Below are 24,024 nucleotides of genomic sequence, written 5' to 3'. Positions count from 1 at the left end.
CATATGCAAAAGTTTGGACACCTTTCCAGTTGTAAAGTCTCTGAAATAAATGAAGTTTTTAAGCCTTAATTGACTCATTAGGACTCGTTACTCAGGCCAAGAATTGTCATTAGAAATTGAGTATAATTAGAGCATAATAAATTCTCTGACTCTTCAAAACTTGTCTTAACACCCAAGAATCATGGGCTACTCTCAGCAGCTGACTATATGAAAATGAAGCTAATTGATGCCAAAGCAGGGGAAAGCACTAAAAATTCCAGCTTGCAATTTCCACTGTCCGAAATGTCATTAAGAATGCAAGATGACCCAAGAATATCTCAGAACTAGAAACGTAGTGCTTGAAATTTCCTAAAACAAGAATCCAAAAGACCCTTAACTGGTTACAAAAAGCATGTGCAAGCTGTGATATCTGCCAAAGGGGTTGTTACTAATTACTGACTTAGTAGGGTGTCCAAAATTTTGCACATACCACTATTACTCTTTTATCCCCCCCCCCCCCCCCTTTTTAAGTTCATCAAATATAAAGAAACTGTGCATTAACATTTGCAGAAAATGTTATTTATTAAAATAATTTGCTGCTGTGTTTACTTCTTTTCACTTTGAAAATCAACAAAATATGCAATTTGGTGAAGGGTGAGGTTTGCATACAAATGTATTGAACTGTTTTACCATTATAATTCACTGCTTAGTTAATTACTATTTACTTCATAGCAAAAAAACAAACAAACAAAAAACAATCAAAAAGAGTCATTTGAAAATTCAATTCACCCTGCACTATATTGAAAACACATTATTAACACATTATTTGATGTTTTACTTTGTGAATTTAATTTATTTTGGAAAATATACACTCATTTCAAAACTGATGACTGCAACACACTCCAAAAAAGTTGGGACAGTCAGACGTTTACCACTGTGTAACATCACCTTTTCTTTTAATAACACTTATTAAGTGTTTGGGTGCTGAAGACACCAGTTGGTTAAGTTTAGCAAGTGGAAATATCCCCCATTCATCCATTATGCATTTCTTCAGCTGCGCAATGTACAGGGCCTTCGTTGCCTTATTTTGCGCTTCATAATGCACCACACATTCTCAATCAGAGACAGGTCAGGACTGCAGGCAGGCCATGCTAGCACCCGCACTCTCTGCTTATGCAGCCATGCGCTTGTAATCGTTGCAGAATGTGGTTTGGCGTTGTCCTGCTCTGGATGGTAGCATATGTTGCTCCAAAATGTGTACATATCTTTCTGCATTAATGATGCCCTCACAGATGTGCAAGTTACCCATGACATGGGCACTGACACATTCCCATACCATGACAGATGCTGGCTTTTGGACCTGATGCTGATAACAGCTTGGATGGTCCTTTTCCTCTTTGGCCCGGAGAACACAACGGCTGTTTTGTCCAAAAACTATTTGAAATGTTCACTCATCGGACCACAAAACACAACTCCACTGTGCTACTGTCCATCTCGGATGAGACCGAGCCCAGAGAAGTCGGCGGTGTTTCTGGACAGTGTTGATGTATGGCTTCTGCTTTGAATAGTAAAGCCTTAACTTGCATCTGTGGATGCAGCGGCAAATGGTGTTGATTGACAAAGATTTACCAAAGTATTCCCGAACCCATGTCAGGATATCCATTACATACTCATGACGGTTTTTAAGACAGTGATGTCTGAGGGATCGGAGATCACGCGCATTCAGAAGTGGTTTTCAGCCTTGCCCTTTACGCACAGAGGTTTTACCGGATTATTGGAATCTCTGAATTATATTGTGCACTGTAGAAGGTGAAATACTCAAAATCCTACTGATTTGTATTTGAGGAATGTTGTTCTCAAAGTATTGGATTATTCACTGACACGTCTGTTGGCAGATTGGTGAGCCTCGACACATCCTTGCTCTTGGAGGACTAGGCCTTTTATGGAGGCTCCTTATAAACTATGATTAGACGATTTCCCCACCGGTTTCGCATCACCTTCTTATTTCAACTTGTCACACAGTTATTAGTCCTAAACTGCCCCTGTCCCAACTTTTTGGAAGGTGTTGCATACATCAAATTCCAAATAAATGTTTACCTTCAAAAAACTATGCAGTTGTTTAGGTAAAAGATCAGATACATTGTGTTTATACGTTTTTTGTTTAAATATAAGCCAAAGTACATTTAAATTGTTTTTATTAGCATTTTCCATACTGTCCCATCTTTTTCAGAATTGGGGTTGTATATAATAATGATAATTAGTCTTTATTGATCACATATACATTACAACACTGTGAAATTCTTTTCTTTGCATACCCCAACATGTCAGGAAGCATATTAGGAGCATATATTGTGTATTTTGTATATTTTTGTATACTGTAGGTTTTTTTGCCCTGTGTATATTTTGTATTTGGAGTTGTATGTTTTGCTTAGTAGATGTTACATGTCAATATATGTCCAGTATTTGTAAGTGGAGCTATCACGAGAATTTCAATGAACAGTTTTCCATGTTTCAGCTGTGCAAATGACAAATAAAAGGCTCTGACTTTGACTGTTTGACTTTGACTACCATTAACTGCTATAATGGTGCAATAATAATCACATAAACACTTGAAATGATAGAAAAACAACTTTGGCTGCAAATTGAACAGGGCTTCTCGAGAGAAAGCTAGATGTTTAACACGTAGTAGTACTCATATGTAATCCTGATTTACAACACAGGACCTGGGTGTTCTCCAGAGACACAGAAAGAACTCAAAGAAAAGAGAATTACATTTTAATTATTTTCCTGTTTTGGAGAAAAAAAAACTGGGCTTAAGTTTCCTCAATTGATTTGATTTGTGCCCCAGGATGAACAAATGGAAGGCCTGAGAGCCTGAGGAACAAGGCGTTCTTGATACCTGTGTGCTACTGTATAAGCCAAGAACACTTAAGCTGCACTGAGTCTGACGTTAATTCTTATGTCAGCACCAGAAAGCTGTAGAAACAGAAGAACAGTAGAAAGGAGCAGTATTAAAACAGGATTCTCCGGACCACATCAGAAATCAGATTCACATCATTCCTGTCCAGCACAAGCCTTCACACTTTCCTCAAACACCAACTTCCAAAAGGCAACCCGATCTCCTTTATGCCATTATGTGCTGATATGTTAGTTCTTTCTCTGGACGATTGGAGAGATTAGGTGATCAGACATAGAAGATTGAATCACAAAAACTTCCAATAACTAAGTGACTAAAAAGACCTGTATTGTATGTTCTGTTCAAAGACCCATAAAAAGCCATACTCTGTATAAAGGTCATATACTAACATATTCATTCGAATCTATTTGTTTGGCAGCAGTGGAACAAGCCTTTGGAGGCCAAGTGGAAAAGAAAACGTTTTCCATTTCAATGAGCCTCCTCAGACCAGTATAGTAACACCAGATGGACGTCCCTGCTATAGCACAATGGGGATATGAGGTCATGAAAATGGATTTTCCTGAAATTAAGGACAAAGTTTGAGGTTTACATGTTATAATGTTCTATGTTGTGATTGTAAAACACCATATGATATTTACTGCATTACAAAACAAACTGCATAGTTACCCCTTTGGAGTGTACTGACTTCATCACCTGTCTGAAAGTCATTTTGTTTGAATTCTGTACATACAAAAAGTCCAACACTGAAAAGGCTAATATACAAATATATTGACAACATACCAACTATGAAATCACCATGAAGGCTTGATTATCAATGATTCATACTGGCTAGTAACACTAGCCAGTATGTGCTCTTTTGTTTTTGAGCGTATATGACATGTCCGCTGCCATGTGACTGACCTTCATTTTAAATAAAATTACCTCTTTTTTCTTTAGCTCTGATCATACCACAGCCAAAATGAAAAGGCTGCCCCATAATCACTCACAGAGTCAGAAGTACTGCACTGCCCAGTTGGCATCAGTTCCCCAGTTATCACCCAGTCTATAGTCATTAAGTGATTAATCATTTCCTCATATTTACTCACTTATCAACATTTGTAATACAATTTTGGGGTCTAGGGCTATTAGAGGAACATCTGTGCATTTTCACATTTCTCCAAAGCTAGACAGTTTATTGATCCAGAAATGTCAAACATTTTTGATGATCAACAGATATAAATGTATGTGTTTTAAACTACTTGCAAAAAGCAGAGAATGAAGATACAATCATAGTTAATTATTACCATTAATCCAGCTTTTGCAGACTGCAGGACTGGGCCCTGGGAGCATTTAAGGATATGGAAAAATTCTACGTGAAAAAAGGCAAGTGAGGGATGGAATGAATGAGTATGATTATATTCATTAATGTTCATCCAAGAAACAACAAGACTGCTTTTCTATGCACAATGCTGCCTTTCAGAAAAATCCAAGAAGTTAAGGAAAAATCAATCTTTCTTGATGTCTCTCATTTCATGGTTGATTTGATTTTTTTGAGGCCTTTTTGGACTCCTCTATTTGGCTATTTTAATATGGTTAGCGCCATCACATTACGACGTAATTTTCCCTCGACCGAGAAACAGCATATACTGCCATTTGAGACCATACTACTAAAATTCATATACTAGACGGCAGAGTGTATAGTGCATAGTATAAGTGTATAGTGTATAGTATGTGATTTGGGACACAACTTAAGTGATTTTTTTCTGAGTTTTGAACAGTATATTAATCTTAGAGCTCTATACTGTAGTAGAATATATTCTGTCCCCTGGGTTAGTGGTAAGTCATCTGATCAGTAACTCCAGGATTTTGCAATTTCAGAAATCAATGCTAAATTAAACAAACTCTGCAATACTTGTAGGAGCTTGCAATTTTTCAAAATTACGACTTTCAAGATTTGTTCCAAGATGCATCATGTGATGTCATCACAACACACATTCAGCCAAAACCCTCATCAATTCACATGATATGAACATAAGTAAAGCTAAAAGGTCTCATTTACCAATAAACAATGCTGCAAAAGACTGTACAAAACAATTTTGTGCAATTGCAATTTCGCCAATTCAAGTAGTTTTATGTAAAAAACAAAACGCCACAAAAAGACTGCGAAATCTTAACTGACGTTAGAGTCAGAGGCATATTACAGTTTATTATAGCAATGTTGGTGCTTCAGTGCTATGAAATTAAACAAGTCGTGGCTGTTATAGCAAGTGTAGAATGTATTTATGGCACATTTTAGTTTTAGTGGATTTATCTTTCTAGATAATGCATCATACCTTACACCTCAGTAGTACTATGTAACCAATAAAACGATAGTCTAGCTAAATTAACTTATACTACAGTGCTGTTAAATTCTTGAATCTTATAATCATAATAATCAACTTTGGTAGCAGTAACTACCGCAACACCCCATCATGGATTATTATCCTATCACATCATGCCCGCCATTTTATTTCTTATATAACACATACAAACAAAGCAAATTAACACTAAAAGCATTTTTCACCTGTTTTTGTACTGTAATGTAGTCACCTAGAACCAGAGATTAATGGACTGATAAGTGCATTAGATTTCCTCTGTGGGAGCAAAGATTGATGTTTTAAAAACAAATCAGTATTGCGAAACCAGCATTCCCAACCAACACAAACATTTGTCTTATTATTCTTGTGAAGACCATTCATTGACATTATTAATTATTTAAACATTTATAAACATTTATAATTAAACATGTATAATTATTAATGCTGCTAATCAATGCTAGGCATATACCAAAACCTAACCCTCAGCTTAACCTCAGCAATGAAAAGGAAAACTGAAGTTTTTGTTTAAAAGTATCATTATTATCCATCCATCTATTTTCCGTACCACTTATTCTGCATATTATGATTACATTTTATTATTATTATTATTATTATTATTATTATTATTATTGTTGTAGGGAGAAATAGATCTATATATCTCTAAATGCAAACTTGTTTGCTCACTTTATCTTTCTTTCTGGCTCTATTTTTTAAATAAGCGGAAATGTGCTGAAGGACAGTAGCAGATGGAATAAGGAGATAGTACACAACTTGGCTTCATATCTCTCGAAGTGTGTGGAACCGTCTTAATGTATTAGACATTTGAGAATGGGAGAGTCATAATTCTTTATAGACTCTTTATAGTTTTCACTAAAAAAACAGAAGTGAGTTTTTATCTGTGTAACTCTCCACATTTCTTATATCTTATATATTAATATTATTAATTAATAAATATTAATAATTGTCTGAGTGCACACAGGACAATTTTCTGTGCTAAAATGAAGGCTTAATTGAATTAACAGCTGAACACAAATGAATATTTGACTTAAGTCAGCAGCATGGAATTTGCTGTTTGAATATACACATTTTCTAAACATTTCCTTAGCAGTCATGTAGCAGTCTTGAAAAAGAGGCTAAAGAGGAGATAAATCAGCAAAAGTAAAGCAGTGCTTATTCCTCAGATGAGTTTACAGCATGCATTCTCCTGCCATCTTTGCATAGCCTAAGTTAGCTTAAACACCCCTGTGGGGTGACCTTGTTGGCAGTAATGGGTTTTCCAGATGCTTCCGTCCAGCAGACAGTGAAGCCAGCACCATCTGGGAGCTCTCCCTCTCTTTCTCTACTCTGGCCAGGACCAGAACCTCCGTCTTGTTCCCAGAGCTGTGTTGGGCCAGGAAAATGCACTTATTCTTAACCTGAAACATATGCAGTGGTATGTATGTGTTGTATGTAGTCCCAGTCATTGACATGTGCAAAAACTGCAGCTGAAAGCCCAAACGTTGGTGTTTGACTCTTGCCAAAACACGAACCCTGAAAAATAATCAGGCTGCCTTGGAGAGTTGTGTCATCAAGGTACTTCCATGTGTAGCAAATATAGACAGACCATGATCAAGTGTCACAGGATCAGCGAGCAGTAGTGAAATTTCAACATATTGTTGCTGTCCTGCATGAGCCATCTGTCATAAATTGACCCTCATTAGGTTACTTTCAGACAAACTGTGCCAAACACAACTGGCTAGACTACAGACTTACAGGACAGTCAGGAAGATGCTGTAATATGTGCCATGACATTATGTCCAATGAGATTAAAATCAGTTGATGTCTGTTCTCTGTAAATAGGACATGTAGTCCCTGTTAGCTCCCTGGCTTTTCATCTGTTACTGTGTCATGCCAGTAGCAGAGAGACAAATGTAGTGTTGAGAGCTGTGGAACCCTGAAAAGAGCCTTAATGTTTTATGGAATTGTTCAGAGGAACATTTAAACATGTTCTTCAGTTGGTAAGCTGCTTTTACCTTAAGAAACATTATCAAATACAAACAAACACATTAATGTATGTAAGTGGTGCCTTGCAGTTTTATCCCAAAAGTTTCATTTTATCATGAACTTTTATTTTAATCATCTATTGAGACTTCAGCATCACCATAATCAAGTGTGGACATTTAAATATAAAGAGTGTTCTATCAGAAACTGAACAAACTGATCAATTATTGAGTAACCTTAACCTTGATCATCTTACTGAAACTTACTCCACAACTCCATTGTGTTTTAAAATCCCCAGGTTATAATGTTTATCTAGACAAGTGGGAATCCACAGCATAGGGGGAAGGGTTTTATTTATGTAAAGGAGGGCATTTAGTGTAAACAAACTGAAATTCCTTATAGTACTACTCTGTAGTGTGTCAAAATGTCACGATCCCCTAAAATGTCTTTCATTGTATTTGAATTTTATCCTCTACCAACAGCTACAGACGTGTTCTTTGATGATCTAGATCATGGTCTTAAATGATACAAGGGAAGAAAGTGCTTCAAAAAAACACAAAGCAAGAAAGCACAAAGGAAAAGGCTAAAAGGATACAAAATATAGTCCTCTCAAACCCTTTTCTTATGTAATTAAGCAATTAATCTATGTCTGCACTACTGAATTTAAATTTTGCATGTATTTTAAAATATTTTATCATAATACAGATCTGTAATAATCAATCATGTATTTCAAAATTGACTGGACACAGTAATCATATGTATCCTCTCCTAACCATTTGTATCCTATAATTTAACTTATTCTGTAAATGATGATCTCTGTGTGTATGGAATGGTGGGTTTTCCGTGTGTGGGTATGTGTGCACTATATATAGATTGATGGTTTGGGGGACGTAGGAATGAGTATGGGTTATGCTTACTTGGGGTTGGAATTCAGGTTGCAATTATGACTATATAGTTTTAGGCATGTAGTAGGTTTATTTTTGTTTGTCTCTACTTACCTGCCCAGGGCCTGCCTAGGAAGTTAGCTAATAGCTTACATTTTGTGTCTCAAAAGTCTAGATACATGGGGAACTATGTTTCCCAGTACCACATTGGTCGTGCCTTCCTCAGTGGGTGTTCATGGACACCCATTTTTGTATAATGGGACACTGGTTTTTTTTCTTCATAAAAGTTATCAAGAAATGCCTGAAACAAGAGCAACACAGGAGTTCAGAAACATTCTCAGTCCACTAGCAGTGTTAGGTTAAATGTGATACATTTTTTTTCCTGCTTTAGTCAGTTCCATCTTTTTTTTTTTTTTTTTTTACACGTTGCCATTGTTTCGTTTATTAAATCAACCGTAACCAATGCATCCTAAGTAAATATTCATGCTAGACCTGGTCTTCAACTAAACTCAGACAAGGCCAAATAATGAGCCTGTTTGGACTCAATGATTTTTGGAAATTCTTACATCAGCTAATCAGGAGCACTTTCAGACTATGATACAAGCAATAACGCACACCAGTGAGATTGAATGTTTACTGAAAAAAGAGCAGAAAGAGCATTATCTCAGCATTACATGTAACTACACTGTCAGCAACGCTACATTGAAGAAAAGTTGTTTTAAGAAAATAACACAGTAACAGTAAGGCTATTAGAAAATCACAAACATTTAGTGATTAATTTAGTAATGTAATAATGAAGAAGGAAAATAACTTAGCAGCTGGAAAAATGTTTTTTTGTCTTTTGGCAGCTGGTAGCTGGTCAGCCTAAGCTGGATTTTTCAGCCTGCTTTTGAGTTATGGAAGCCAAAAAGTTTCAGGAAAGTTTCATACCATACCATCTGTACATACAGTGGATATAAAAAGTCCACACACCCCGTTAAAGCGGCAATAAAAGAATAACACTAATATAAATCATGGCAGATCTTTTCCCACATTTAATGTGCAATTGCAAAGTATAAAAATAAAGTGAAAAAAAAAAAACCTTACAATAACCTAGTTGCATTAGAGTGCACACCTATGAAATAATACTTTGTTGAAGCAGCTTTTTTTTAATTTCATTACACCACTCATTATTTTTGAGCAAGAGTCAGCATGGCACACTTTGACTTGACAAAATTTTGCCACTCTTTCTTGCAAAACCATTCTAGGACTGTCAAATTGTGGGGGCATCTCCTGTGCACAACCTGCTTCAGGTCACCCCACAGATTTTTGGTTGGTGTGGGCTCTGGCTAGGTCATTCAAAAACACTGATCTTCTTTTGGTTGTAATTCCTTTGTTAATTTGAATGTATGCTTTGTGGGCTCTTTTTTTGCATTAAAATTGACTGGTATTTATAGCTATTCATGATTCCCTCCACCTTGATAAAACCTGCAGTTCTGGCTGAAGAAAAGCAGCCCTAAAGCATGATGCTGCCACCACTATGCTGCACCGTGAGTATGGTGTTCCTTTGGTGATGTGCTTTTTTGCACCAAACATACCTTTTGGAATCGTTCTCATCAGACCATAATACATTTTTCCACATGATTTGGGGTAATTTATTTGGGCTTGTATGTTTTTTTGTGAGAAAGGGCTTCCAGCTAGTCATCCTAGCCCATAGCGAGGACCTGTGAAGAATATGAGATATTTCTGCAGCTACTTTAACGCTGCTATAGGTCTCTTGACAGTCTCCCTGGTAGGTTTTTGTGACATGAAACTGAATGTGATTGGTTCATTCTGAACATAGCCACATCCCCAATTATATAAGGCTGTGCACACTTGTGCAACCAGGTTATTGTAAGCCCCCCCCCCATATTTTTCCTGAAATGTTTCTCTTTTTTCCCCTCCATCACAATCCACTGTATAACAACCTCGAATTTAGAGCTTCACACTTTACTTAATTTAGACATATAGCTCCCTCTGGTGTTAGATGAAGTGTTTGTGAAAAGTCAGATTGTTTTTTTTTTTTTTTTTTTTTTTTTTTTTTTTTAAAATTAGGGATGAGAAAAGGAAATAAGCAATGCTATAATTTGGATGGAAACGTTTGGGTACCCCTGGCCAAATTATTACGGCATGTGCAAAGGTTTTGACACTGTACTAAGTCAGTTCTTACTGCAAATGCTTTAGCCAGCTAAGAAAAGGTAAAGCTTGCATTTCTTTAAGAAGTTCATCATGGATTTTCAAGTATGTTTTGGGTCATAGTCCTGTTGGAGAAGCCAATTTCTTTTCAGCTTCAGTTTTCTAGACTGACTGAGTCACATTTCCAGTCACTTCCAGAATTTGCTGATAGATACTGAAATCCATACTTCCATCTACCTTCTGTAGTGTTTCCTGTGCTGCCGGCTGCCATACAACCCCAAAGCATAACAGATCTACCCTATGCTTAATATTTGAAATGGTGTCCTTTTCATCAAATGTGGCTCCTTTTTCACTCTCCAAATACCTTTGGGGACTGTGACAAGTTCCATTTTCTACTTCATCAGTCCACACCACAGGCTTTTCTGTTTTGCAGACATCAGACATTCACTTTGGTGACATTTTTGATGACTCTTCAGTACAGTTCATGTTTGTGCAAGCAACTCTGCAGAGTAGAACAGGCACCAGAACTCCGGTGTCATCAAAACCTTCCTGCACACCGTTGCTATCATTTGGGGATTTTGCTTTGCCTTTCTGCCCAGCATATGGGCAGTTCTATCTGAAAGTTTTCTTGGTTTTCTAGATCTTGCATTGGCCTCTACAGTTCCTGTTATCAGCCATTTCTTAACAACATTTCAGACTGAGCTGGAAGCTTTCCCCTGCTCTGTAGGCATTAATTAGCTTCACATTTTCAGATCCTCAGTGAGCTGCTTAGCTGCAGTAGTAGCTCAGTGATTGAGACATTGCACTACTGATCGGAAGGATGTGAGTTCAAAATCCAGCACTGCCAAGCTGCTACTGCTGGACTCTTGATCAAGGCCCTTAACCCAGTTAAGGCCCTTAGCTCAGCTGTATAAATTAGATAAATGTAAGTTGCTCTGGATAAGAGCATCTGCCAAATGCCATAAATGTAAATGTCATGATTGTTGAGTGTTAGCACAAGGTTTGAAGAGTCAGAAAATTTTATATGCTCTGGTATTGTTATTCCTAATGACAATTCTTTACTTAAGGACTAATAAGTTGATTAAGTTCTGAGACTTTACAGCTGGAAGGGTATACAAACTTTTGTACATGCCACAATTACTACTTATTAATTTTTTTTCTATGTACCTGGACATTAACATTGGCAGAAGATGTTATTATTATTATTATTATTATTATTATTATTTTCTTAAGTTTGCTTCAGAAATTGTGTTTACTTTAGTGGACTGAAATACCTGTAACATCTGGATCTCCATGACCAGGGTTGGGAACCTATACTCTAAAATGATGAAGTAAATATCTTGGGAGAACTGCTGACAAAAAGGTAGGCCTAATGTATTCCCAAGGATAGATAGAGACCATATGTTAAATTCCTGTTCAATTCAATGAACCACCACAATGGCTGAGCTAAACTCAAAACTAAATTTGAGCTAAATTCAAAATCCAAGAAAGTGAAATTATTTTTTGCTTCTCAAAAATGAAGTTCCATCACATTACTCTGTGGCTTACAGTTGGCACCTGCTTCCTCTTAGTTATGGTTATTTCTTCTTTTTTTTTTGTTTCACTTCCTCATAGGTAGACCTATTCATTTTTACAGCAGTAGGCACACATACATGAGACATGTGTTTCTGTACATCACCCACTGGGGGTTTTAGGGGGTTCCGCAATTTGACATTTCTGGTCTTATACTTCTATACTTTTGCTCTGTGCTGCACATTTTGTGTTTACCCTGCTATAGCACACTTGGCTCATTAGCTCATTCACAAACTCTTCATGAAATTAAAATGGGCATATAAGATCAGGAGAAAACTAGTTTGTGAGGAAAAAATGAGATCAAATGAAAAATGTGCCATTTTACATATGCAGGAAACCAACAGTTTGCTATTTGAACCAAAGTCAACAGCAGCATATCATAACGTCTATAGTCAGATGTCCACTAGGTAGGCTAAGCAAATAATTGTAGATGGTGTGGTTGTTATTCTTGCACAATGCTTTTTCAACACTAGGCAGTACACTAGATACACTCAGCAGAGTTTTCAACAGGTGCAACAGTATTGTTGGAGGTTTAATAATAGTGTACACATACTGGTTTGTGTCACACCTACTTTATTGTTGTACAGTTTGGACTGTCAAATTATGCATAGCAAAAGATGGCTGACAGTTAGTAATTGTATATAGTACCGTATGAAGTGCACCTATACGACATCTGTGCCTAAAAAAAAAAATCACACATTACTACACCGAATTTGCATCACTTGTATAGAACGGCTCATGTACAGTGATCACAATGAGGTAAAATGTAGATTCATGTACAGTGATCACAATGATGTACAATATAGTTTCATGTACAGTGATCACAATAATGTACAATATAGATTCATGTACAGTGATCACAATGATGTACAATATAGAGTCACGTACGATGATCACAGTGATGTACAATATAGATTCATATACAGTGATCACAATGATGTACAATATAGTCACGTACGATGATCACAGTGATGTACAATATAGATTCATATACAGTGATCACAATGATGTACAATATAGATTCATATACAGTGATCACAATGATGTACAATATAGAGTCACGTACAGTGATCACAATGATGTACAATATAGATTCATGTACAGTGATCACAATGATGTACAATATAGAGTCACGTACGATGATCACAGTGATGTACAATATAGATTCATATATAGTGATCACAATGATGTACAATATAGAGTCACGTACGATGATCACAGTGATGTACAATATAGATTCATATACAGTGATCACAATGATGTACAATATATATTCATATACAGTGATCACAATGATGTACAATATAGAGTCACGTACAGTGATCACAATGATGTACAATATAGAGTCACGTACAGTGATCACAATGATGTACAATATAGATTCATGTACAGTGATCACAATGATGTACAATATAGATTCATCATGAATCATTGTAATCACTGTACATGAATCTATATTGTACATCATTGTGATTACTGTACATGAATGATTCGTGTACAATGATCACAATACAGGAAACTGAAAGTGACGATTCCACCCATTTGCTTTTAAAACCCTCAACGTGCCTAGAAGATTTTATTCAAACCAAGAGAAATGATGCTTTCAAGAAGAGCTTACTCATAAAGCAGAACAAAAAGGTATGAAGGACCAAACCCTGCCCCACTGACGCATATTCGTTGCTGCTTCTCTTTTTCAGTTCGTGCCTTTTCAAAGTCACAAACAGCATCTTGTTAAACGAGTTCAGCCAGTTCACTGATTGAACATCGCCAGAAGGCGGAGACCTGTACCTTAGTAATGCGGGTTTAGTGTGTAAAACGACTCGTTACTAATCGTATACAGTAAACGCCGGCGCTGTGATTGAGCAGCAGACAGAGACGCGCCCTGCCTGTCCTATGGGCTGAACCTGAGCGAGGTGACGCGTGGAAGGAAGCGACGCCATGCGCTCAGTCCACTCGACACTGCTCACATCACCTTAGCGTCACATCACATTAGCCCAAAAAGAATCTGGTCAACGCGGCGGTAAAGACAATAGTGTGTTTTAGGTTGATATAGCGGTGCTTTCGGTACCTTAAGCAGCGTTACCTGTCTTTGTATCATCACTCCGGTGACAGAAAATGCTCGAGTGTCTTTGTGGGAACTGGTGCTCGCGTCTGGTCGAAGGAAACAAATCGACGTGGTATTTTCTCCTCTTGCTCCTTGCTTATGTGTTATATCTAGTTTTTGGGGCTGTCGTTTTCTCTCTGGTGGAATTGCCGTATGAAGACTTGCTTCGACAAGAGCTTAGTACTGCGAAACAGCAGTTTCTGCGGGAGAATGAATGCATATCCGAGGAGAAACTGGAGGCATTTTTGGCCAGAGCGCTGGAGGCGAGTAATTACGGTGTGTCCGTGTTAAAGAACAACTCAACCAACTGGAATTGGGATTTCACCTCGGCGCTATTTTTCGCAAGCACAGTGCTCTCCACGACAGGTGAGTCAGGTCATCAACTATATAAAAAAAACAGGCTATAGCATATCCTATTAAATATTTACAGCACTTCCTGTTTGCTTAGACGACCGTCGCGAGACAAATTGCCTTTGAATCTAAGGTCTTGGAGTGGGTTGTGTTATTCAATAGGCCTCAAGCAGCAGCACCATTCACCTTCAAAGGCCTTCTCTTTATTACATGGAATAGTTATGGTTAAACTCATGTCTAACATTCATTCATTTCTGAATTTTGTTTTGGCAGTCTGTCTAGTGGTCTGAGTACTAATGGTTTTTGACACCTTTTTTGAGTTACACATTTTATTAATGATTGCAAATCTCACATAGTGCAGTCAGATATAATGATCAGTGACTCGGGCATCAGATCAGTGCAAAGTGAGTGGTACACTGCTAGGGCCTGTGGACACTCCAGCATTAGCACAGAAGTGTGCACTTTTAGTGTCCCGTGTAGCAACACTGCAGGTGTGCTGAAGGCTGCGTGAAGGAAAACTTGGTGTTCTGTTTCCTGGACTTGAGTAACTTGAGTATTGGCAAGATCAAGGTGTGCTTAACACACTGTCCTGGCAGCAACATAGTTGCTGGGTTTTATTGTATGACACAACATGACTAAGTAGACTCCCTATGGATAGAAGGACATGGACCGATTAACACATGCCTAAAACGAAAAATGTGAGACTTCATCTGATGTTATTGACGTTATTCATTTCAAGACATCCATATACATGCATACAGTGAAAGAAAATGTTGTTCCACCAGAACTGTGGTGCAACGTACATTATATTTAACAGTACTTTAAGTGTATATGCATATGGAATGTAAATAATTCTCCCAGACATGGCACGCGGCAGACAGACCATACACACGAACTGCAGAGAACAATGTGGATGAACATGGTGTCGTAAGGCATAAATGCTTAGCATATCTGTTCAAAGATCAGAATGTAAACTGTTAAATAACAGCATGGAAGTGTAGCAGCATTATGACATAAATATTATGTGCGTAACGTTGCACTCTGGTCAAGATTCGATTCGATTTTATCCATGATCCTGGCTTCACAATTTCAGTTTGATTCGAATCTCGGAATATTTTGAACAAAATTTGACTGGCGAAAAATTATGACAAAAGATTCTTTAAAAAAATATATATATTTCTGAGTTATATACATTGCAAATCAATGTGCATTTTTGTATGCATAAAACTAAATAAATCAAAGATAGCTATGAACATAAAGTACTACAGGTTTATCATAACCTTTGTGTGTGTGTGTGTATATGTGTGTATATATATATATATATATATATATATATATATATATATATATATATATATATATAATATAAAAAATCCCCCCCCCCCCAATAATTTTTATTTAATATGTGAGGTGTCCTAGAAAAGATAGAGCTCCAAAGTCGGCTAAATCGCTCGATTTTCGTATCCTTTGGTGCTGTTTGAAAGCTAACAAAGAGCTCCTTTTAATGGTTAGAATGTGGCTATGTAACTGTATAATGTGTAATGTGTGTTGCAGTCTGGAGCTATCAGGCTATCAAAGTGCAGATTTGCACTTTTCAAATCTGAAAAGTTTTCGTTCGTCATGATGCATACTTGCATCTCTAATGAATATACAAGTAAACAACAGCAGATGACACCGTGATTGTAAGTGCAAATAATGATATGTGTAAGGTGAGTGAGTGCTCTGATCTGGTTTGTTTACTGTGCTGAAAGTAAGATCAGGTGTGTGTGGAGGGCAGCAGGGTGTTGAGGCTGCCGGAGGGAGGAGCTGTTGCAGAGTCTAGTAAAGATGGCCTAGATACTGTGGTATCTTCTTCCAGATGACATGAGCATAATGGGAGAGGTCATGCTTGTTGACATCCTGTTGATGAGGTAGGGATCATGTTTCAGATTTTCAGAGAAAGGAAAAAAAAAAAGAGTCAAAGATGAGTAGGTATTGCATATTAAAAGAAAATAAAAACTGCCTAAATCTCTGAAATGCACATACATTTTTTTAAATTGACCTAACATTCATATTACCTCCCCCAACACTTTAGCTTGCCATTTAACATGAACTGAAGTAGAGTAGAGTGCTAGAGGAGCACTTCTACACTGCCTTTATGTGGTCTGTTCATGATATATTTAGGATCAGAGTTTTGCTGAAGCTTGGCAAGATCAGACAACTTAGTCATATTTTTCTGTTTATAATGTCAAGATTTTATTATACAAACATGAAAAACATTGTCAGAAACTGTAGTTTTGTCCTTTCAATGTGCTTATGTGTAAATAATGAGTAACATATGTTGATTAGATAAAAATACAAAAAGCTTGCCTATAGTAGTTTTGTATAGTACTTAGGGCTGCACGATTATGTCCAAAATGATAATCCCGATTATTTTGATCAATATTGAGATCATGATTATTTATCACGATTATTCATTGATTTTAGGGATAACATATTTTTATTGCACTTTCACATTTAAATAAACAGACCGCTGCTTTCACCTCCATGTTTTGCTACATTCCTGCTAATGTACAAATTTTTGCATCAAATTAGACTGGACCTTAAATTGCATCATCTCTTAGAAGCAAAACATAAATAAAATTGTACCCAAAATATAGGATAAGTAAAAATAAAAATGCCATCAACCGAATGAAAATATGCAATCAAATATAACAATATGCAACCAAATGAAAACAGTACAGGCCTATGCAGAAAAGGCAATAACAGTGTGTACAGGAGGAGATTCACAAGACAGTTTCTTTTAGGAGCACTTGTGAACCTAATTACAAAAATTAGGAGCACAGTTGAAGTTGAGGTTTTTAAAAAAAACTATTTTTATTTATTATTATCATTATTTTATTTTTTTTTAGAGATGGTAACATTAATGTGCCACAATATAACACACAAGTAGCATGAGAAAACTTGCTGGTCAATTATGACAGAATTTAGGAACATAGTGTGAGCCATGACACATTAATTTACCTTCTGATAAACTAAATTTAATACTTTCAGTTCATTTTACAGACTTTAAGCAAAAAGAAAAAACACTGTTACCCTGTTGTTGTGGATAAAAAATGACATGAAATACACATGAGGGAGACTTAGTATGAGTAAAAATGTAATTTTATTGGTAATTCACAGGACGGGTGGGTGCGTAGTCTGGAGGAGAGTAAGAGGGGGAAGAAAATGGGGTGCGTCCTGGAGACATGGGGAAATCAGCAAGGGTGAAGTGAACGGACCACTGAGAGTCGGGCGGACTGGTAGGTGAGAAGAGGGACGAATGGTCGGGGCCCGGATCAGAGAAGACAACATCATCCTCGGATTGGAAGCTAGAGGGGGGTTCTGGTTCTGACTGTGTAGAGGCGTCAACACGCACGTTCGTGGGGCAGATTCTGTACCGAAGAAGAGGGGGGAACCCCGGGTCTCTATTCTTAGGGGGGGTGCTGCGAAGATAGTTAAGCAGCACCATGATATCAGCCGTGAGATGCACAAGCTGGTAATCAGTGTCCAGATCCAGATCCAGATCCAGGTCCAGTAACGGAGAGAGAAGGGACTGACGACGGGCACCGGCACCTAGACATACAGAAGCGGTTTTAGTCAGAGGTGGATAAAGTGGTAAAACACTTTAAAGATCTTTATGGGTTGTTAGTCAAAAAGTCGAAAGAAGTGTACGAGCTGAGGAGTGCTAAAAACACACACACACACGCTCGTACAGTCAAGGGCGGGCAAGTAGACACAACATACACACACACACTCTCTCTTTCTCATACACACACATGAATAACTTTAATAATATCTTATAGTAATAGAGAAACTCTATAAAAAACAGAATAGTAGGATATGCAGGACAGTAGAACTGTAATGATATTAAGAAGTTGGAAGTACAGTAAACCGCTTTTCAAGTATTATAAATATATATAAAATAAGAAATATAGTGCAAATATGAAAATAAAAACTAGAAATACAGGAAAATATAACTTACTCATGATTCAGATGGTGAAGATTCTCGTCTCGCAAGGAAGGCCTTAATTTTAAGAGAACCATGAAGAGAGCCAGTTATAAGGGTGGCTGGGTCAAACTGCCCCCCCTCGAGATAAAGATAAGACCAAGATCCCTCTAGGTTGTTTAGTCTTGTCCACGGTCTACTCTCTGGGTAAATGAAAATGCTGGTTTCTGAGGCCCTAAGGTAAATGAAAATGCTGGTTTCTGAGGCCCTAAGGTAACTGAAAATTCTGGTTTCTGATCCTCTGAGTAACTAGAAACTCAGGGTTTTTATTTTCTGGGTTATTAGAAATGCCTGGGTTCTGATTTTATGTGTAAATTAAAACCTCTGGTTTCAATTCTATGTGTAAGTGAAATAGCCCTTTTCTGGAACATAAGAGTAAGGTAAATGAGCTCTTTTTTAACCCTATTGGTAGTGAGATCATAGTCTTCTTGAAACATATGGGTTATTTAGTGTGTAGATACAGTATAAATACTGGAGCTTAAGCTCAGGGTATGGGAATCACTTCTGAGAATTCTCATCGGTGTGGATCTTGTGTGGTGGAATGGAACAATAAAGCTGGACCCTTGCTTCTTCTCACTCACGGCTGGTGTATTTTTTCTATCTCCAACTGGGCTCAGAGGTAGATGTGAGTATTGGCTTCTAAGTTGAATTTTAAATGTTTTTGGGTAATAGGCTAAATTTGAGCCAACACTGTCCACCTTGTAAACAAATACAATAAACCTCAATGTTCAGTCTTTGAAGTCTGCTCCTCTTAAATATATTTAAAGCTACACTATTAGACATTTTCCACTGTCATGGTTCTGGGTTGGAGTCAGTTCTCGAACCTCTCTGTGTATATTGTGTATATATCTGAATAATCTCACATAGGATGTGATTGGGTGAGTTAATTTACCTGTCGGATGCAAAGTGCTTTAGTTTAATGATGTTCATTAGGGATGCACCAATCAGGATTTTTTCGACCGAAACTGATCCAGACCCCAATCTTTTTTTTAATTTAAGCTTTAATCAGGAGGTCTGTCATAAACAGTTAAATGTAAGCTGTCTGCTCATGGTCACTGTTAGTAGAGTTAAAATAATAACAATAATTGTCCTAATTAAAAGTAGATTAACAAAAGCATGATCCATATTAGGAAAAAGGCTAATAGCCTTCTAAGGAAATAGCTTACTAAGCGTAATGTCAAATTGATATTAAATGCAACCCATAGTAATTAAACATTATTTCATTTCTCATTTTATTAATATTTTATGAAGTTATTATAATATCTATTTTATATATATATATATATGTATATGTATATGTGTGTGTGTGTGTGTGTGTGTGTGTGTGTGTGTGTGTGTGTGAAGAAAACAATTTCACTGTGCTCTACTGTATATGTGACCCAATAAAGACTCATTATCATTATTTATTTATAACAAAGCACATTTTATTGGTTTTCAGGTTGTTTGTTTATCAGTTGTTCCTTTTGGATGGGTTCCCCCAGTACAGTGTTGCCATGTCTGCTGATAATATTGTGTTTTGGGGTATTAAACCAAAACTTGGAAACTGGAACTGATTTTTCTAGTGACATCTGGCAACCCTGAGTTTAAATGAAGTGAATACACTATGTATTTGAGTTACTGAAGAGCGTGAGGAGCATTATTAGCATTATTATTAATTTAATCTGCCTGATGCCGCTGTGTCTACACGAGCAGGTGAAAGTTAAGGTCATTTTGTGGGATCAATAAAAGATGGCGGTTGTGAGATTGGGAAGTTGAAAGAAGCAGATGATGTACAGCGTTACTCTTGTCATCATAATGGCTTCTCTGCAGTATTTAAACACTTGTTCGGTTGACTGAGGAGATGAAAAGCAGTGTGAAAGTAACTGTGTGGCAACAAAAGTGAGTACACCCCTAAGTGAAAATGTCCAAATTGGGCCCAAAGTGTCAATATTTTGTGTGGCCACCATTATTTTCCAGCACTGCCTTAACCCTCTTGGGCATGGAGTTCACCAGAGCTTCACAGGTTCCACTGGAGTCCTCTTCCACTCCTCCATGACATCACAGAGCTGGTGGATGTTAGAGACCTTGTGCTCCCCCACCTTCTGTTTGAGGATGCCCCACAGATGCTCAATAGGGTTTAGTCCATCATCTTCACCCTCAACTTCTTTAGCAAGGCAGTGGTCATCTTGGAGTTGTGTTTGGGGTCATTATCATGCTGGAATACTGCCCTGCGGCCCAGTCTCCAAAGGGAGGGGATCATGCTCTACTTCAGTGTGTCACAGTACATGTTGGCATTCGTGGTTCCCTCAATGAACTGTAGCTCCCCAGTGCTGAGCACTGACAGGCTGACCCCCACCCCTTCAACCTCTGCAGCAATGCTGGCAGCACTCATACGTCTATTCATTGAGGGAACCATTGAGCCAACATGTACTGTGACATACTGAAGCAGAGCATGATCAGTATGCAGTATTCCAGCATGATAACGATCCCAAACACACCTCCAAGACGACCACTGCCTTGCTAAAGAAGCTGAGGGTGAAGGTGATGGACTGGCCAAGCATGTCTCCAGACCTAAACCCTATTGAACATCTGTGGGACATCCTCAAATGGAAGGTGGAGGAGCACAAGGTCTCTAACATCCACCAGCTCCGTGATGTCATGGAGGAGTGGAAGAGGACTCCAGTGGCAACCTGTGAAGCTCTGGTGAACTCCATGCTCAAGAGAGTTGAGGCAGTGCTGGAAAATAATGGTGGCCACACAAAATATTGACACACTGGGCCCAATTTGGACATTTTCACTTAGGGTGTACTCACTTTTGTTGCCAGTGGTTTAGAGATTAATGGCTATGTGTTGAGTTATTTTGAGGGGACAGAAAATTTACACTGTCACACAATCTGTACTCTCGCTACTTTTACATTGTAGCAAAGTGTCATTTCTTCAGTGCTGTCACATGAAAAGTTATAATCAAATATTCACAAAAATGTGAGGGGTGTACTCACTTTTGTGAGATACTATGTTTGTGTGTGTGTATGTTATATATATATATATATATATATATATATATATATTTATATTTATATTATAATAAAATAAAATATAGAGGTATGGATGTGAGTATAAAAATGTTGCTGCTGTAACCGCACGTGTAGTCACACGTATAAACCATCTATGCATAAAAATGTGTATCTGACCGAATCTATGCTTATTTGTGTTTTTAGGGTATGGCCACACTGTGCCCCTGTCAGATGAGGGAAAGGCCTTTTGCATCTTCTACTCTGTGGTTGGGATCCCCTTCACTCTCCTGTTCCTGACCGCAGTGGTGCAGAGGGTCATGGTGTTCAGCACTCGACGGCCTGTGGCCTTCATACATCGCCGCTGGGGTCTGTCCAAGTCTCTGGTGACAGGTGTGCATGCGTTTGTGTTAGCCGTCATCATGGTCTCCTGCTTCTTCCTCATCCCTGCTGTAATCTTCTCTGTGATGGAGGAGGACTGGAACTTCCTGGAGTCTTTCTACTTCTGCTTCATCTCACTCAGCACCATTGGCTTGGGTGACTATGTGCCAGGAGAGGGCTACAACCAGAAGTTCAGGCATCTCTATAAAGTGGGAATTACTAGTGAGTGTGAAAATTAAATTAAGTATAAGTTAAATGAGCCTCACAAATAAATGAGTTTTGTATTCATAGGGTTTACTGTATATGTCTGTCTTTTCTCTGCAGTCTATCTGTTACTGGGTCTAATCGCCATGCTGGTGGTTCTGGAGACATTGTGTGAGCTTCAGCAGTTGAAGAAACTAAGGAAGATATTCTATGTCAAGAAAGAGAAATCAGAAGACCAGCTTACAATCATGGAACATGATCATCTCTCTTTCACATCTATGTCTGATCAAGGAGGCCCAGTCAGAGACTATAAGACAGACCTTTCCCCTGACGTATCCCCAATATCTGCATGTGATACTCCTGTCGTTAGGTAAGGTCCTAAGAAATAGTCAGATTTAGATAGTCAGTGATCAAATGCTTCTGAATTAGATTAGTGGTACTTGAATTAATGGTTGGATTACATGCCAACTTTTATAAAATGGACATATGATTGTAGTTGTCATCGTATTGCCAGCTTGTCATTGTGTAATAATAAATTATTAGAAGGGAAATAAATCCTGTAAAATCTTGGCGTTGTTAGTAGGCTTTAATCTGTCCTTAACTTTTAGGTACTAAATATCTATAGGGACATGTAGAGTATCAAATACTAAGTTAAAGGATTTAAAAGGGATGGAAATTTGGAGATGTACCTAGGCTATTGATTGTCATTAATAAGAAATCAATGACATTGATTATTCTATGAATGTGTACTGATAGAGGTACTTCATGAAGCACTTTTTCCCCCTCTGTGTCTATACATGTTCACAGTGCCACAACTTTAATTGAGCTGTAATTATGCATATAAAGCCCTTGTCAAAGGTTTGGGCACTCAGTCAAAGGTTTGGCAAAGGTTGTCAAAGGTTTGGGACTCAGAGAGGTTTTCTTCATTTGTATTATTTTTCACATTTAATAAGAAGTCACCAAAATTATGAAATAACGTATGAACATATACAGTGACCATTAAGTGTTAAACAAATTAAACTGTACAATATTTTAGATTCTTTGTAGTCTTGCTACACAACTTTACACACTCCACATTCCCTCAGTCTTCCCTTAACATTCCCACATGCTGAGGACTTCTTGGCTGCTTTTTCTAAATGTTCTAAATGAAAACTTTGGGTTTTTAATTTTTCTTTTGGTAAGTGAATTCATCCATAGCCAAATCACTGATTTAAGATTAATTATATTTTAAGAAATGTAATTCTTTTTCTTGCATAAGCCTATGGATAAGATGTGTTTAAGATCATAGAAAAACTAGCATTTATTTAGGTGTGTTCAAACATTTGACTGCTACTGTACTATTACTGTGTCATTAAGGTAGTTCATTAATATCCTGAGTATACACAGGTAGCTTCTTACTGACATCAGGCAATGTAGGCACATCTGTAAAATATAAGCACATCTGGAAAAGCAGAAAAGACAAGTCAGATATGTAGGTCATGTACAATTTGTGTTAAGTGAAACTGGTTTGGTTCTCATGCTGTATTAGTTGATTAGTCGTACTGTATCAGCGGTAGTATGTACTGTAGTTATTCACATGAGGGCACTGTTTTGCATTATATTAGAAGTATAATGAAGGACTGTTTTCAGGTTTACAGACTGTGTGAAATTGTGATGAATGAAAACTCTAGCTTGAAGCTATAATTCCCATGATTGGGATAAAACACAAAACTTTTTTGCAATTTGTCTGTATAATGTTTGTCACAATACTGACAGCTTATATGTTACAGTTCCTGAAAGTGTAGGCTTTAAGACAGTGTATTGAAGAATCACTGCTAGTAAATTCATATGTGTATGGTGGTATGATCAATTTGTGTTTGTAAATGCTCAACCTCATGAATAAAATGTGTTGAAATTTAAAACTGTAAGACATGTGCAGTAGATTGACCCATCTTTATTATAGAGTTCCACTAAACTGTAAACATACATGTCTTTATATTTGTTAGTCATGTAAACACTGTACTCATCAACTACACGTCAGACGTGTACAAACACAGCCCTCTAGACAGTGAGTTCATTGCGAGGCCATATAACCATGTTTGGGTGAACTGCTGGATCACTGAGGCCTTGTGATCAGTAGCAGCTGTACTGTGTGTTGACAGTGTA

General features: G+C 37.5%; 1 protein-coding gene across 1 annotated transcript; it reads left to right on the top strand.

The window, feature by feature from the left end:
• The first annotated feature begins 13,584 nt into the window (after positions 1-13,584).
• kcnk1a (potassium channel, subfamily K, member 1a) lies at positions 13,585-23,780 on the top strand. Its single transcript, XM_017484399.3, has 3 exons — positions 13,585-14,292; positions 21,502-21,897; positions 22,000-23,780. Exons 1-3 carry the CDS (start codon positions 13,938-13,940, stop codon positions 22,251-22,253), a joined length of 1,005 nt encoding a protein of 334 aa, XP_017339888.1. The 5' UTR covers positions 13,585-13,937; the 3' UTR covers positions 22,254-23,780.
• The last annotated feature ends 244 nt before the right edge of the window (positions 23,781-24,024 follow it).

Source organism: Ictalurus punctatus, chromosome 13 (genome assembly GCF_001660625.3).
Source record: "Ictalurus punctatus breed USDA103 chromosome 13, Coco_2.0, whole genome shotgun sequence".
NCBI classification, from domain to species: Eukaryota; Metazoa; Chordata; class Actinopteri; order Siluriformes; family Ictaluridae; genus Ictalurus; species Ictalurus punctatus.
This window is presented reverse-complemented; position numbering and strand designations above follow the sequence as displayed.

Bases quoted from the DNA above. Each gene is read 5' to 3' on its own strand.
- kcnk1a (XM_017484399.3), top strand. From the start codon at position 13,938: ATGCTCGAGTGTCTTTGTGGGAACTGGTGCTCGCGTCTGGTCGAAGGA. The intron at 14,293-21,501 runs GTGAGTCAGGTC...TTGTGTTTTTAG, and splicing joins CACAGTGCTCTCCACGACAG to GGTATGGCCACACTGTGCCC. The intron at 21,898-21,999 runs GTGAGTGTGAAA...TTTTCTCTGCAG, and splicing joins CTATAAAGTGGGAATTACTA to TCTATCTGTTACTGGGTCTA.